Source organism: Penicillium atrosanguineum (genome assembly GCF_028827265.1).
Source record: "Penicillium atrosanguineum strain IBT 20685 chromosome Unknown utg000008l_segment0_segment0, whole genome shotgun sequence".
NCBI lineage: Eukaryota > Fungi > Ascomycota > Eurotiomycetes > Eurotiales > Aspergillaceae > Penicillium > Penicillium atrosanguineum.
In genome coordinates, this window is record NW_026623140.1 from 1,669,056 (window position 1) to 1,683,567 (window position 14,512).

At 52.4% G+C, this 14,512-nt stretch overlaps 6 protein-coding genes across 6 annotated transcripts; 3 read left to right on the forward strand and 3 right to left on the reverse strand.

Moving 5' to 3' along the window:
- Window positions 1-651: 651 nt before the first annotated feature.
- rpdA (histone deacetylase RPD3) lies at window positions 652-2,786 on the reverse strand (the record flags this gene model as incomplete). The annotated part of the gene is made up of 4 exons (XM_056890192.1): window positions 652-1,569; window positions 1,625-2,166; window positions 2,220-2,520; window positions 2,586-2,786. The coding sequence occupies 4 exons, from the start codon at window positions 2,784-2,786 to the stop codon at window positions 652-654; spliced, it is 1,962 nt and encodes a 653-aa protein (XP_056736683.1).
- A 541-nt stretch (window positions 2,787-3,327) lies between these two features.
- N7443_010137 (proteasome regulatory particle lid subunit RPN11) lies at window positions 3,328-4,588 on the forward strand (the record flags this gene model as incomplete). Its single annotated transcript, XM_056890193.1, has 4 exons — window positions 3,328-3,399; window positions 3,524-3,777; window positions 3,850-4,385; window positions 4,440-4,588. 4 exons carry the CDS (start codon window positions 3,328-3,330, stop codon window positions 4,586-4,588), a joined length of 1,011 nt encoding a protein of 336 aa, XP_056736684.1.
- A 459-nt stretch (window positions 4,589-5,047) lies between these two features.
- On the reverse strand, window positions 5,048-5,992 carry N7443_010138 (uncharacterized protein; the record flags this gene model as incomplete). The annotated part of the gene is made up of 1 exon (XM_056890194.1): window positions 5,048-5,992. One exon carries the CDS (start codon window positions 5,990-5,992, stop codon window positions 5,048-5,050), a length of 945 nt encoding a protein of 314 aa, XP_056736685.1.
- A 454-nt stretch (window positions 5,993-6,446) lies between these two features.
- On the forward strand, window positions 6,447-8,101 carry N7443_010139 (protein translocase subunit TIM50; the record flags this gene model as incomplete). The annotated part of the gene is made up of 3 exons (XM_056890195.1): window positions 6,447-6,692; window positions 6,748-7,455; window positions 7,511-8,101. 3 exons carry the CDS (start codon window positions 6,447-6,449, stop codon window positions 8,099-8,101), a joined length of 1,545 nt encoding a protein of 514 aa, XP_056736686.1.
- Window positions 8,102-8,523: 422 nt separating this feature from the next.
- N7443_010140 (putative C6 transcription factor) lies at window positions 8,524-10,741 on the reverse strand (the record flags this gene model as incomplete). The annotated part of the gene is made up of 4 exons (XM_056890196.1): window positions 8,524-8,942; window positions 8,995-9,130; window positions 9,191-9,572; window positions 9,624-10,741. The coding sequence occupies 4 exons, from the start codon at window positions 10,739-10,741 to the stop codon at window positions 8,524-8,526; spliced, it is 2,055 nt and encodes a 684-aa protein (XP_056736687.1).
- A 434-nt stretch (window positions 10,742-11,175) lies between these two features.
- Window positions 11,176-13,989, forward strand: N7443_010141 (F-box domain protein; the record flags this gene model as incomplete). Its single annotated transcript, XM_056890197.1, has 2 exons — window positions 11,176-11,234; window positions 11,298-13,989. The coding sequence occupies 2 exons, from the start codon at window positions 11,176-11,178 to the stop codon at window positions 13,987-13,989; spliced, it is 2,751 nt and encodes a 916-aa protein (XP_056736688.1).
- Window positions 13,990-14,512: the final 523 nt, after the last annotated feature.

The following is a 14,512-nucleotide window of genomic DNA, read 5'->3' on the forward strand; positions in this document are numbered from 1 at the left end:
GGCTGACTTGTTGGGGGTTGTCGGTAGTCGAAAAGGGTTGGCGACAGAAGGTCAGGTCGGGAGTCAAAGAATCGTCCACAGTGGTTTCTCGCTTAGTGCGCAGAGTAGTGTGGAAATCTTGGCGCTGCTGTGGTGGATCTCGGTTGCCCTAGCGCTAGGCCTGTTCAGGAAGCCCCAACTGACACCTCAGGCATGAGTTCTATCAAGCCATCACGTGACATGCATCTATAGCTTCAAGGTTGTACGGCCTATTTTCTAATGAGTTTTCTCGAACCGGAGAGTTAAAGATCAAGAAAAAAATGTCGCTATTCGCTGTTTTACATTCAAATCATAATAGAATTTAGATAACCAAAGAAAATGAGATAGATATGAGCTAGGCAAAACCTGAGGCCATTCCCAACCGACAAAGATCAACTCCGAGATGACGTTGGAAGTGATCGCCAAGGTTTACCAAGTACATTTGATTCAAAAGACATGGGACTAAATGAATTTCAACCTGTGAAACAACCATTCCTCCCGTTTTCCACCATTTAGAGCCACGGGACGCCCCACATCGTCAAAGAAGATGCAAGCATGCTGCAAACCGATAACACCTTTCTGCCCATAGTCCATTGCGCCAGATCCGATATTGCTGTTTTGAGTTACTGTTGACTACTCCTCCTTCTTGGGTTCTTCGGTAGACTCAGTCGTGGCCGCCTTAGGCGCCTCCGAGTCACCAGTGGGGGCAGCCTCCTGTGCTGAGGCCTCAGGTCCCTTCCCTGCAGATGCAAGTGAATCCTTTGGAGGGGATTGAGCGCGAAGAGGGGACAGAGGTGCCTTGTATGCGTCATCTGTGACAGGCGACATCTCAGTCTTCTTTTCCTGTGCCTCATCCGTAGGCTCAGCCTGCTCTGGAGCAGAGGCCGCGGCAACATCTTCCATGGCAGTGTCTTCATCGTGTGCCAAGGGCGAGGGTTGCTGAGAAGCAGCAGCAGAGGCACCATTGCTCTCACCCTCCACAGCCATTCGATCAGCATCAGTGGTGGGAGTGTTCTGGCCTTGCGAGATTGCACCCGCAGCAGACATATCAGGGTCCGTTCGGGGAACATCGGTCATCTTAGTATCCATGGCGCTATCAATATCCCCGTCGCCGACAGAAGAGGCATCCTGCGGGGTTGCCATGCCGCTATCCAGACCAGAGTCACCGGGGTCAAGGTTTCGGTAGTTGGTGATGTTGCGGCGGCGCATAGCGCCCGGCTGGCGACGCACACCATTTGCAGCGGCCTCTTCCTCGTCCTCGCTCTCGCTGAGCTCTCCGGGCTTCTCCACGTATTGGTCGAAGCGACGTTGAGTGAATCGCTTGTCTTTGTTCTCATCTTCGTCGAGATCATCAAGAACATCATCAGCATCGTCGTCCATGCCGTCCAGGAGCGGATTACGTGGTACGTCAGTCATCTGGACAGAAGGGGCGAATGATGTGCGCTTGAGATTCTCGACAACCTGGCTACGAATCTTGTCCAAGTAATCTTTTGTGTTCGCATTGTCCATATTTGAAGGACGGACATCAAGCTCGTAGTCGGGAGCGAAATACTAACAACGTTTGTTAGCATGCCGGCTTTTTGTAAGCGACAGAGGATGGACTCACCTCGTAGTAATCATTGTAAGGAAGTTCAGATTCCAGATTATCACCAACGAGAATACCGGTTTCGTAGGCCCAGGTACGGGCGACATTGCGCATGGTGTAACCACCGCCACCAAGGATCAGGGTTGGCAGATCGAAGCTCTTAATGAAGTTGACGCAGTTGGCGTGACCACGCATACTCAGGTTGAAACAACCCAAGCGATCACCAGACAGACTGTCACCACCACACTGCAGGACCACGGCTTCTGGGCGGTACCATTCCATGACGCTCTTAATCACGGGCTCGAAGATACTCTTGTAGGAGACATCGTTGATACCATCGCGCAGGGGGAAATTGACGGCGTAGTACTTGCCAGAGCCGACACCGATATCGCGCAGTTCACCAGTACCTGGGAAGTATTCGCCGTACTTGTGGAAGGAGACGGTCATGACGCGATCGGTGGTGTAAAAGGCCTCCTCAACACCATCACCGTGATGGACATCAATATCGACGTAGAGAACTCGTTGCTTGAATCGCAGAAGCTCAAGAATTCCGAGAACAATGTCTAAAAAGTATTAGTTTTGGGATCTTCATTTGAGCAAAGGGATTGCATTTTACCGTTCACGTAGCAGAAGCCACTAGCTTCGCTCTTCTTCGCGTGATGCAAACCACCAGCCCAGTTCACAGCGACATCGCATTTGTTACGGTTCAAGCGCGCTGCGCCCTCCATACTGCCACCGGCACTGATTCCGCAGAATTCGAACAGACCGTCGAACACCGGGCAGTCGTCACCCACGTTGTATCGGCTTTGCTCCTTAGAGAAATGGTCCATATTATCGGGGGTAACCTTGGACAGGAAGTCGATATATTCGTCGGTGTGGAATTGTGTCATTTCGTATTTTGAGGCTGGTTTCGCGCGCTGTCCGATATGCGCATTAGCACCAAATCTTGGATATCAACAAAAACGAAGAATTAAAAACTGACATATATCTCCATTTTCTTGTAGAGGCCATAGTTCATGACCAGACTGTGGGTCATGCGAATGCGATGCGGCTTCATCGGGTGGCCGGAGACATAAGCATAGTTGCCCACGTCGGAGTCGTAGAAGTAGGCGACCTTCTTCTTGCTGTCGCCAGGGTTGACCCCGTTGGAGAGGGGCTCTCCAGCCGTCATACCGCTCGTCATTGCGAGGAAAGATTGGTCGAGTACGGTGAAGAGGTTGGGAGAGGTTAATCAGGAAGAAGCGGAGGAGAGGAAGTATGCGGGTTAGGGAGTTAATAGGAAGCAGACGTCTCGTGACGCGGTCGATATATATCCACCAGGGTACCAGGTACCACTGTAAGGAAGGCGAATCGGGAATCAAGCTCAACAGCAGGCCAGAAACGACTTGCTCATGCTGCTATGAACTTTCACGGGAGAGGCTTGGGAGAATCGATCGCCGCGTGGGAAGGAGCCATAATCGGCAGAAATACAGACCGCCTTCGTCAGTTGAGCTTCCCGGGGCCCGACTCTCTCGCTGAGCAACACACCAATCTTCCACGTCTATTATACTCCTCATCAGACTATCTCGTTCACTTTCCCTGGTACTCGCCTTGATTCAGCTTGCATCAAAAGCTGTGACAACTTCTCTCCCAGAGAGACAAATCGATCCATCGGAAGCTTCCAGCCAGGAAGCTATCACTTTATCCTTGCCTCGTCACAGTTCATTTGACTGCATCTAGCAGCTATGGATCGTCTCAACCGGATGTTGCAGGCCGCTCAGGGCATGGGTATGGGCGCAGGCTCTGGTCCTGGTGGTGTAAGTACTCCCAGGATGTTTCTAATCTCGCCAAGTGTCGTCCCCAGCTGTTGTGCTCGTATTCATAAGCTAGACGCTGGCATCACATTGGCAATATTCTGGAGACTAATACTGCATTGCATAGGACACTGCCAACCTGATTGATAACTCCGAAACCGTCCATATCTCCTCCCTGGCTCTGTTGAAGATGTTGCGACATGGCCGCGCCGGTGTGCCGATGGAGGTTATGGGTCTGATGTTAGGTGAATTCGTCGATGAGTACACAGTTCGCGTGACGGATGTTTTTGCCATGCCTCAGAGTGGCACCGGTGTCAGTGTCGAGGCTGTCGACCCTGTGTTTCAGACCAAGATGATGGAGATGCTTCGGCAAACGGGACGGTAAGCTTTCTGGTTTGGTAAACCGCGCGTTAGAGATTACAGGCTAATGATATTGTTTTCACTTGAGTGCAGGCCAGAGACTGTTGTCGGCTGGTACCACTCTCATCCTGGTTTCGGCTGCTGGCTGTCTTCCGTCGATATCAACACCCAGCAATCTTTCGAGCAGCTGACCCCCCGTGCCGTCGCCGTCGTTGTTGACCCGATTCAGTCAGTGAAGGGCAAGGTCGTCATTGATGCTTTCCGTCTCATTCAGCCCCAGACTGTGGTCATGGGCCAGGAGCCCCGTCAAACAACATCCAACTTGGGCCACTTGAACAAGCCCTCCATCCAGGCTCTGATTCACGGTCTCAACCGCCACTACTACAGCATTGGAATTGCGTACCGGAAGACGGGACTTGAGGAGAACATGCTCATGAATTTGCACAAGCATGTGTGGACTGAGGCTCTGCAGATGAACGACTTCCATGAGGAGGGCCAGCACAACGTGGACCAGATGAAGCAGCTTGTCACTCTTGCCGAGGGCTACGAGAAACGAGTGAAGGAGGAGACTGAGCTGAGCAAGGAGCAGCTGAAGACACGATATGTGGGCAAGGTGGATCCTAAGAAGCGTATGTTATTTCTACCATTTGAGTTGCAGTTAATATGCTAACATGACCATACAGACATCGAGGACGTCAGCCAGCAATTGATCGAGGACAACATTGTTGCCGTTTCGAGGCAGATGATTGACAAAGAAGCTTCGGTAGCCCGGCAGTCGAGTTCCAAGGAGGGAGCCAATGGTGCCTCCATGGATGTCGATGAGGAGCTTTAGAATTAGGAGGCGCATGAAATCCACAGAAACGCTCTAATTACGAAATCTTACTTTGTTCTCGACCTCAATATAGTCGATCCATTACCTAGGAATGGCCCAAAGGACCTTATACCATTAATGGTTCGCTTCGCTTTCCCAAGATAACATTGTGAGTAGGACGTACTCTGTTGCCGTAGTCGTGACCAAACAAGGAAGCCCCGCGTGCAGTATTCAGAAAGCTTGTGAACTACGCTTATCATGACGGCATAACAATCCTGAGTTGCTCGCTGAAGGCTTTTGTACGGAACAGTCAAAGTTGGGAAGCGGTGAAATTCAGGTCTACCCTGAGCGATATGTTATCGATCTCAGGTGGATCTTCTGCTTGAGTGATGTTCGGAGAATATTTCAATGAACAGTACTTCTAAGTCTCAATTCAAGTAGGCAACGCCACGCAATGTATGTTTAAAATCATATCACATCTCACATTGATTGCACCGCGATTTCCGGAGAGTCTAATGTTTCCAGCCTAGCCGCCTCGAGCGTGTTGGCCAATGTATCAATCGCGGTATCAAGCCGGTTATGCACGGAATCCGGACTTCGGGGAGGCAGCGCATCGACTGCAGCATGTGAAGCAGCATCTGCAGGGTCATGATATGGAATGTAATCGTCTTCTTGGCCGTCGTACCATCCACGCTCTGGACCCCAACGGACCTTTTTGTGTGCTGCCCTAGTTTCCTGCAGCAGCCTGCTCATCAATGATCCGCCCTTCAACACCGAGGGATAACCGTCGAATTCGACCTGAACAAGGGCTGGAAGCCGATCTAGAATCTCCTTCAACAGGCGTCCTGCAAATATGGTATAATATTCTTTGGAGATGCGGAAGCCCTCGAAGGAAGGCTGCGACGGATCACATTCCACGAAGATCTTCAGTGTGTGCAAGTATGTCATATCGTGTAATCCCAGGCCCTGGTTTACAGTCCACGACTTGGGTGGTGCCGTCCAACTATTCCCCAAAATTAACTCGATTATCGAAACAGAGGATCGGTAGCGGCGGGGTATGGCGCGAACGGTTGGCATGCGCTGAAAATCTTGTACAGGGAAAAGCCGGAATATCTGGCTTGAATAGAAGAAATGACTGGCTTCATCGTGGATACGATGCGATGTCAGGAACAGCGCTACTCGATGGGATGTAGGTGCCACAGGCTTTTTCTTCTTCGCCGAGGAGCCCACAGAGCCGGCCTTATTTTGCAATGCGCTTTTTCTTGTCGGTGTGAAAAGGACGAAATGATAGACGCGCAGTCGGATCTCGGACGGTAGATCGAGGAATCGGAAAGTCTTTCGCACAGGTTGGGGTTCGGGCTCACGAACGTAGTCCGCCTCATGGTGCAAGCCGGAGGCTTGCGCCTTTTTCTTGCCTTTGGCCATGTTTGGATAGGAAAGTCGTTCTATATAGGAGAAGACACGGGTACCAGGACGAGATTCATAATTGTATTAGAGGGCGAGCATGATGCGTGGTCGCGTCAAAATCTAAAGAAAAAGGAAAAGAAATGTGTCCCACAAACGGAGCCGCAACATCAATGGAAGCCTTCGCAGCGGCTCTTGGAAGTGGGATAGAAGTAAACCTCAATAGTCTCCCCAGCTATTTCAACCCGACAGACATGTAGGAGGTTTGCAAGGTCAAATTATCGCTGGGTGTAAACTTTTTCAACTTGAGGAGAGAAAGAAGAAGAGGAAGGCGAAACTTGCACGTCGAGAATATGTACCTTGATCACGTGCTGTTCACGCGCTCCGACTTTTTTGCGGGAAACTCGACCCGCGCCGAGGACTTCAACAGCTACACGGAGTGCACGGTTTCAATCCTACACTTCATCCTTTCGTCATGCTGAGTCGTGCCGTCTTGCCTCTAACGAGGCCTAACGTCCTCGCCTCTGCTGTCCGCGTGGGCTCTCTGTCCGCCCAGCGACCCCGTTGGTACGCCAAAGGCAAGGACAATGCCCCGTATAAGCTCCCCGAGCACTTGCAGAAGAACAAAGCCACCGAAGAGCCCAAGCAGAACCAGCACGCATCGGAACAGCCCGAGTTTGATACCACGGCTAAGCCTGAGACCGAAGCCTCTGAGCCTACTGTGAGATACACTTGTCATCTAGTATAGGAAACATCTCGTCTGACCATCATTTCAGCCCGAGCCGGAACAGATCCCCAACAAGCCCCTCCCCGACCTGACTCAGGGCATCCCATCGACATTGTTCGCCGAGCTTGAGGGCCGGAAACAAGTCGGAGGAAAGCTGAACCTCACCGAAGACCCTACCCAAACCGATGACTATAGCGAGTCCGGCCACGGTGGTGACATCCCCAAGGGAGGATATGAGACATCGTTGGATCGCCGCAAGGCCCGCATGGCCAACATCATGTACGCCGTGATGCTGGCCGCCGGTGTCGCCGGTGTCGGTTACCTCGGCCGCAACTGGGAGACAGAAGAGGAGGAGCGCATCCACCCGGAGCAGCCCTCAGGCTGGGGTCTGGGTCTTTGGTACGCCCGTATTAAGGCTCGCATGGGCGATCTCACCAGCTACTATAAGGATCCTGCTTTCCCCAAGCTGCTTCCTGACGAAGACCCCAACATCCGCCAACCCTACACTCTTGTTCTCAGTCTCGAGGACCTACTTGTCCACAGCGAGTGGACCCGTGAGCACGGTTGGCGTGTGGCCAAGCGACCCGGTGTCGACTACTTCCTTCGCTACCTCAACCAGTACTACGAGCTTGTTCTTTTCACCAGTGTGCCTAGCATGATGGCTGACCAGGTTCTGCGCAAACTTGACCCCTACCGCATCATTCGCTGGCCCTTGTTCCGCGAGGCTACTCGCTACAAGGATGGAGAGTACGTCAAGGTATGTTTCGTCCGACACTTGAGATTTAATTGCATCATTTGACCCTTCTAACTAGGATCTCGCCTACCTGAACCGTGACCTGTCCAAGGTTATCCTCATTGATACCAAGGAGGAGCACGCCCGTCTGCAGCCCGAGAACGCCGTCATCCTGAACAAATGGACCGGTGACCCTAAGGACAAGACCCTTGTGGCTCTCATTCCCTTCCTGGAGTACATGGCCGGTATGGGCGTTGAGGACGTTCGTCCCGTCCTGAAGTCCTTCGAGGGCACCGCTATTCCCGAGGAGTTCGCCAAGCGCGAGAAGGCCATGCGCGAGCGCTTCGAGAAGGAGCTTGCCGAGGAGAAGAAGAAGAAGCCTTCTGTCTCCATGGGCAGCTTGGCCAGTGCTCTTGGCCTGAAGTCAGGCAGCACTATGAGCGGCGAGCCCTCATCCTCCGAGGGTCTGGCTCAGGGCAAGATGCTCTGGGACCAGATCCGCGAGCGCGGTCAGAAGAACTACGAGCTGATCGAGCGGGAGATCCGTGAGAACGGTGAGAAGTGGCTTGCTGAGATGGCTGCTGAGGAGGAGAAGGCCCGCCAAGAGCAAATGGCAAGCATGAAGGGCTCGTTCACCAGCGTGTTCGGTGCTGGCGGTAAGGAGCAGTAGATTGGCTTCGCCGGAGCCTGATCCCTGCGAGTTGGATGAACTTTCACATTCGATCCTGCTATGCAATATCTCCCTACTCATCATTCCTGGGGTTTATGTTATGTCATTCACGGGCAAGGGGCGAGGCATTAGATGGTTTATTATTCCCTGGGTTCGTTCTGAGCATTTCTGGAACGACTGTAAAATAGCGTTTGGTGTCCGACTTTCTCGTTGTTTCTTGATTCTCAATGTACAAAAATTTGATCAAATGCTTTAATATGAGACTCGAAGGTTGAATTATCTGCATGAAAGGGTCCGTGAAGACCCTGGGTATATACATTGCCACAGTGCTGGACCATCTCTAACGTACACGATTCCCTGTACACCCGTTGAAGAAAGGAGAGAGCATAAAGAACCAAAATTAGTTGAATAATTGGAAACTCTTAGGTCAAGTTGACGTCCTGGAAAACGGAGGCATCCCAGATACCCGTCATGTCGAATGGGAAGCCGTCCATCGTGCCGAACGTATTAGAAATAGACATCATGTCATCCACGATGTCGTTGTTGGTTTGAGTCTCTGGCAGAGAGATTGCGGCTGGGTTAACCAGTCCGTTGTCCGCCATTGCAAAGGCCAATGTCTGATCAATGGCCGCGCCGGTGCCGGGAAGTCGGTGCATGATTCTCTCGCAGTGGTCCAGGCACATGTCAGCGACGTCCCAGTCTTCCTCCTCGCGTACTCGGCGCAGTACTGTGCGCAGGGTCTCGACATTGGAAAGACAGGATCGGGCGACGTCCGTGTCGTCGGTTTCAAGAGCGGAGCGTACAAGGAGAGTGGCCGTTGAAGTGAGATGGAAAGCGCTGTCTATGGAAATTGTTAGAGCGACATGAGGATCTTGGGGCACTTCTCAACATACAAGGTAGCCAGAATTCCTTGAAGTGCTCCTTCCGCAGAGACGAAATGAAACGAACGATCTCCTCTGCGGATCTGCGGCACTCTGTCTGGAAGTAACGACGTGCTTCGGGGTTGTCGGTCTCCGCGTTGTTAACCTCCTGATGTTGGTTTATTAGCAAACTACCCAAGTATGGTCTCCTTGAGGAAGCGATTCTTACGTTCAACTCCACTCGACTAACAAGCATCTTGACAGCTAGGAAGGCAAGCTGTAAGCAGCTTGACGCATAGACTTGTTCGCCACGGTGGGGGACTGGTGTTCTTAACCAGTCCGGAAGAGAATCCTCCCACAAGTCCAGATCCGTTCGAATCTGCCTCAGCTTCTTGGAGCTCTCGCGTGCCAATTTCGCTTGCAGACCATATACTAATGGTAGTAACTCGCCCAAAATCTCGGTTAACTTGCACAAAAATATATGACAATGAGCTGCTCGTACGCGCTCGGTAGTTCGAAGATTTGGGGGACAAAGTCCGTCGACTGTAGGAAGAGGCACGTCGTATTGGGTTTTGGCGATCTGGGGTGGCACGCCGTGACCGAAGCTCCCCCTGTGAAATACGTTAGTAGACTATACATGTTTTGTGACAGAAATGTCATACCAGCGATCATGGATTACAACGCCCCACCAAAGGCGAATTCGTTGGTTCTTTTCTTGCTCTGAGAGCTTCCACAGACTCGGATCACGGTTCAAACCAAGGCAATTGGCCAAAGATAGCATGCGACCACAGCTGATGGCGTTTCCTGTCATAGAGAAGATAGGTCGTCCGGTTAAATCGATGAGCGCAGCGCTAATCGTCGACAGACCTGGCGCAGAGAATTCCTCGTGCAATGCAGCCACAGTCATGTTGACTGCATATCGAACGTCGGGCTTCGGATGACAGGCAAGTTTCTGTGTGTGTTTCCAATACACCAGAGACATCGAATAAACCTGACATAATAGCGCCGCGGGAGGATCCTCCAATGCTTCAGTGATATATGAATCCCAGAATTGCTCGCCATCGAAGATAGGGAATGCGACATTGAACCTGTCAATAAAGAGCCGAACCAAGTCATGTTTAAAGGGACCGAGTATTTGCTCCAAGATCTCCTTCTGGTTTTCACCTGGCGGAACGCCCTGGCGCATACCTTTCCTCCGCCGAGAGATGGTAGTGTAGAGTACAGGCTTTCTGGGATCGCTCGAGTAGATATTGTACGGGTGACTGTTGGGCTCCTCTGAAAAACTGGACCGCTCCGGAGGCATATGTTTCTCAATGACTTGCGCATCCTCCGCAACCATCGGCCCGACAATGAGCACTGACTCGTTGTGAGGATCGTCATATTCCTTGCGCCGCGAGTCACTTCCTCGGCGACCAGACGAGGAAGTTGTTCCATGCGGACTGGGACCATTTGTAGACGGACGAGAGTCGGGGCTTCGCTTGCGCTTATGCCCCGACACCGGCTCGGGCTTGACCGGCTGCGCTCCCGACCATGGCGGAGGTTCGCTTGTGCTCAAGACCGAGGCGTCAGCATTGGCTTCCTCCTGGTAATGGCAGTCGGCCCCTTGCACGCGACACAGGAGGCAAGATTGACCGGGTATGTCGACGGTGCATCGAGATTTGCGCTTGCGACAGAGATCGCATGCGCGAACCTTGTGAGATCGGTAGGGCCGTGTACCGGCGTTGAACCCGGGCGAGGGCAACTTGGAAGACGAATTGACCGGAAGGGTTGCAGGGGACATGATGCGCAACCCGATTGAAGGTACCAGGAAAGATGGGGGGAAAGTCTGGGGAAAAGTTCCCGGGGATTTTTTCGGAGTCGGCCGATCAGAGTTGAGGCGAGTGAGGGGTACGACCCGGCCGAATGCGACAGGCGAGGACGATCGAGGGGGGCGAGGCTCACAACCGTGGTTTATGGAGACAGGACCATGATTGTTCTCAGATCAACCCGTATAGTTCATCATGAGTCAAGTCAAGGATGTGCATGTCGCGATCGATAAAATGCCGATAAGAACCAAAAACTGACTGAGGCTAAACTCCATGCGGGGAGATGCTGACTCACGTGCTCCACCTATTAATAGGTTACAGATCGATCGACGCGACGGCGTGAAGGTTGGCACAGCCTGGCATCATTTGTGGTGCCTATGCCAATTCATGTCGGGTATCTCTGGTGATCATGGAGGATGCCTCGTCACAGGCGCCCTTCCATCGGCTGCCCCCGAATGTCATCGAGCTGTGAGTTCCCTTTGTTCCCTTGGCTTCGAGGCTTCTAGGCTGGCATGTTCTGACCCCATCTAGCATTCTTTATGTCGCCGATGCCAACGCCTTTGCCTCATTAGCTCTGTTAAACAGGCAATGGAGGCGGGTGTCAGAGTCCCCGTCACTCTACGCTCACCATCTGGCCCATTGTCCATCCTTTGCTTGGACGAGAGGGGCTATCCCTTGTCCCGGTGATGCGGATAGTCTGCCGGACCTCAAGCGCCAATTTCTTGCAAAAGCCAGGCAAAATGCATTCGATGTATTTTTGCGGCCTCGAAAGACCCTGGTGCGGCTGATTTCCAGCTCTATGAGCTCGTCCACTGCCTTCCCGCAAGGAGAAGTATTTCGCTTTGCCTTCTCGACAAATGGCCGGTTGGTTCTTTGCATAAGCTCGTCCAGGATTGTCGTACTAGACGTGGCTACGGACCCTGTAATTGTGAAACATGAATTTCAGACCCGCCGTCGACCTATGGGTGCTACGATCCAGGACGATGGCTCCCTTTTGGCGGTTCTGTCTTCTACACACCGTGTCAATGTTTACCGACTTGACAGCGACGGGGCTGAGCATATTCAAACGATTACTTTGAATGACGCCCCACGTGACTTGACATTCTCCCCGACCGGGGGTGTGCTAGCTTTATCTTTTGAGGACTCTATTGAAGTTCATGCTATCGGAGAGGAGACCCTGTCAACAGAACGTCGAGCAGCACGTTGCCCACGTGTCGATGCACTCTCTTTCTCGTCAGATGGGTCCATGCTGCTCGGGTCACCTCTTGATTATGCAGAGGATGGCACAGTCGCCATTACAGCCCCGTTTTACACAGAATCTGGGACTGACGCTTCGCCACGAGAAGTCCAGAGGCGTATGTGGACAACACAAATCCTATTTCCCGAAATAGCCCAAGGATTCACGCACGCTTGCTTAATCGAAAACCATGATGAAGCGGACGATAACTGGATCATAGGGTATGACATTCAGCTTGCGGCATTCAGAGCTATCAGAATCAACAATACCAAGTCGGGCTGCGTGTATTTCGCTAGCCCGTTTCTGCCAGAAGAGACACGCGAATTGTTGCCCACCATGCTTCCCACTACCGATGAAACTGGAGAACTTGTTGCATTCGGGTTCCAGGATTCAAAAATTTGGGTATACGGGGTTCCAGGGCTTCTGGACGCAAGTCAGACAAGCCTTAATCCCGGATCACAAACAATAAGTGGCACTCGAATTGGCGGCAATCACCATTATGAAGGGCAAACCGCACCTCGAGATAATCTGGCCCAGCTCGATAAAATTGTCCAGCAACCCAAAGTTCTCGTTCGTGGGCGCCGAGTCACTGAAATGCATGGAATCACCTCTATTCGTTGGGTTAGGCCACTCCAATCACCCAACGCAAGGCGGAGACTTGTTGCCGTGGCGCCTGGTGGCGTCCGTCCACAAGCCTTTGGCGACGAAGATGTCCCTGTCGATGGCGGAAGGCTTTTACTCCTAGACTTTGAAAGATGGACTAATCATGGCGAGGACCTCGAACTCGATATTGAGGTTGGCGAGACAGCAGCAAAAATACTCACAGAACCGGATTCTTCCTTAGACACAGAGGTCGAGCTGGAGAGAAGGCGAACTCGCTTGCGCCGTCCTGATACCGATTCGTCGCTTGTCCATCGGCCATCAATGCCTCCTTTTAGAGGAGCCCAGCGGTCTACGAGCCAAGCGCAGATCCCAATCCGTCGTCGCAATAGCCTTGTGGCTCCCATTCCCGGAGAGCCGACAAGCAGTGACGTTGTTGATATTCCATATGACAATATGCAGCCTCGTTCCCAAGAGACGCTCCATCGTGCTGCCACCGCTACAGCATCAACACGGGGGCGCTACGACTCTCGATATCGCAACACTCCTAGTCGCCGTCAAATACCCCATGAAAGCGATGCAGACAACTGGGTACCGCCACCGCCGCCTTACTCAAAGGACCCGGACGCACCATTGCCAGAGCACCTGCAGCAGACACTTCTTCCTGGGGTGTCTGGAGCTCCTCAAACACCCGGGGATGCCACAGCTTTTATACCAATCCAAAGGGCGCAAATCACTGTAGCAAGACCAGATCCCCAAGACCGCCCGCGGCCTCAATCAGCCATTCTTCAAAGACTGGGCACCATTACTGGCGCCAGGCTCGCTGGGAGAAATAGAAGGGGCTCCACAACCTCCCCTGAGGACCCAAACCAAGAACTAGTCAATTTCCTGGGAACGAATGCGCCCCCAGTTCCTCATCTTCCCCAGTGCGCTGCCGCTGTGAATGGATCCGCCCTAGTGAATCAACCGCCTCAACGTCCACACACAGCAACAACCCCAATTGTCCCCTTCGCCACAGGCCACAACACACAACTCCAACCCTTACCCACCCTTGCCGTCTATCCAGCTGAAGATCGGGCCCAGAATTCCATAATGGCAATGCCATCCCTGGGAGCAACGATGCTTGGCGAAGCCTATCTACCCTACTCAGTCTCATCCCCAAATCTCCTGCACATCCCCGAGCCATACGGTAACGCCTTGGATGTTGCCGATAATGACGACGACATCCCCGCAAGGCAAAGGTCTTTCCGTCGGCGGGTCTCGACGGAGCCAACCAGCTTACCACCGTCAGAGAATGAGGAATGGCGGAGGCGCATTGAGGATTGGAATGAACGTACCATTCAGGAACGAAGTCGGAGACGAAGAAGCAAATGCATTGTCATGTAGCGTTCGCACGCATTGCCATCGGGCATATATACCCTCGTTCAAATTAGATTCCTTGAACCATCCATATCGATAAATTCATCTATGAGGAAATGTCCTTAGTGAAAGTGATCTACTTTATCTGGTGTCGTCGTGCTTGATCCTACATATGCGATCTGGATGCAATCTAGAGAGCCTCGCGGCGTAAGCTAGATAGCTAGAAGGAATAGTCTTAGTCACAGATCCTAAAGAGTGGAAGTTTGCTCAACCTAGGCAGCATAATATCCCGATGGAATTTTCAGGATAAGGGCGTGCTCCCGCGGCCCCTCTCCCTTGTAAGAACCGCTCTCTCCTCCTTTCTCTTTCTTTTCTTCCTCTTTACTCCAGCCGTATAGCCTGACTCCCCGATCATGGATTCCTAGGACGTAGCAAGGTCGGATATGCGTAAGCCGTAGATCGGGACCGTGGGATCTGTGGGCATGTGGGCATTGTGGGTTTGGGTGCGCTCAGTAATGTGAGAGCGGTATGAGTCCCCAACGTCTTGAGG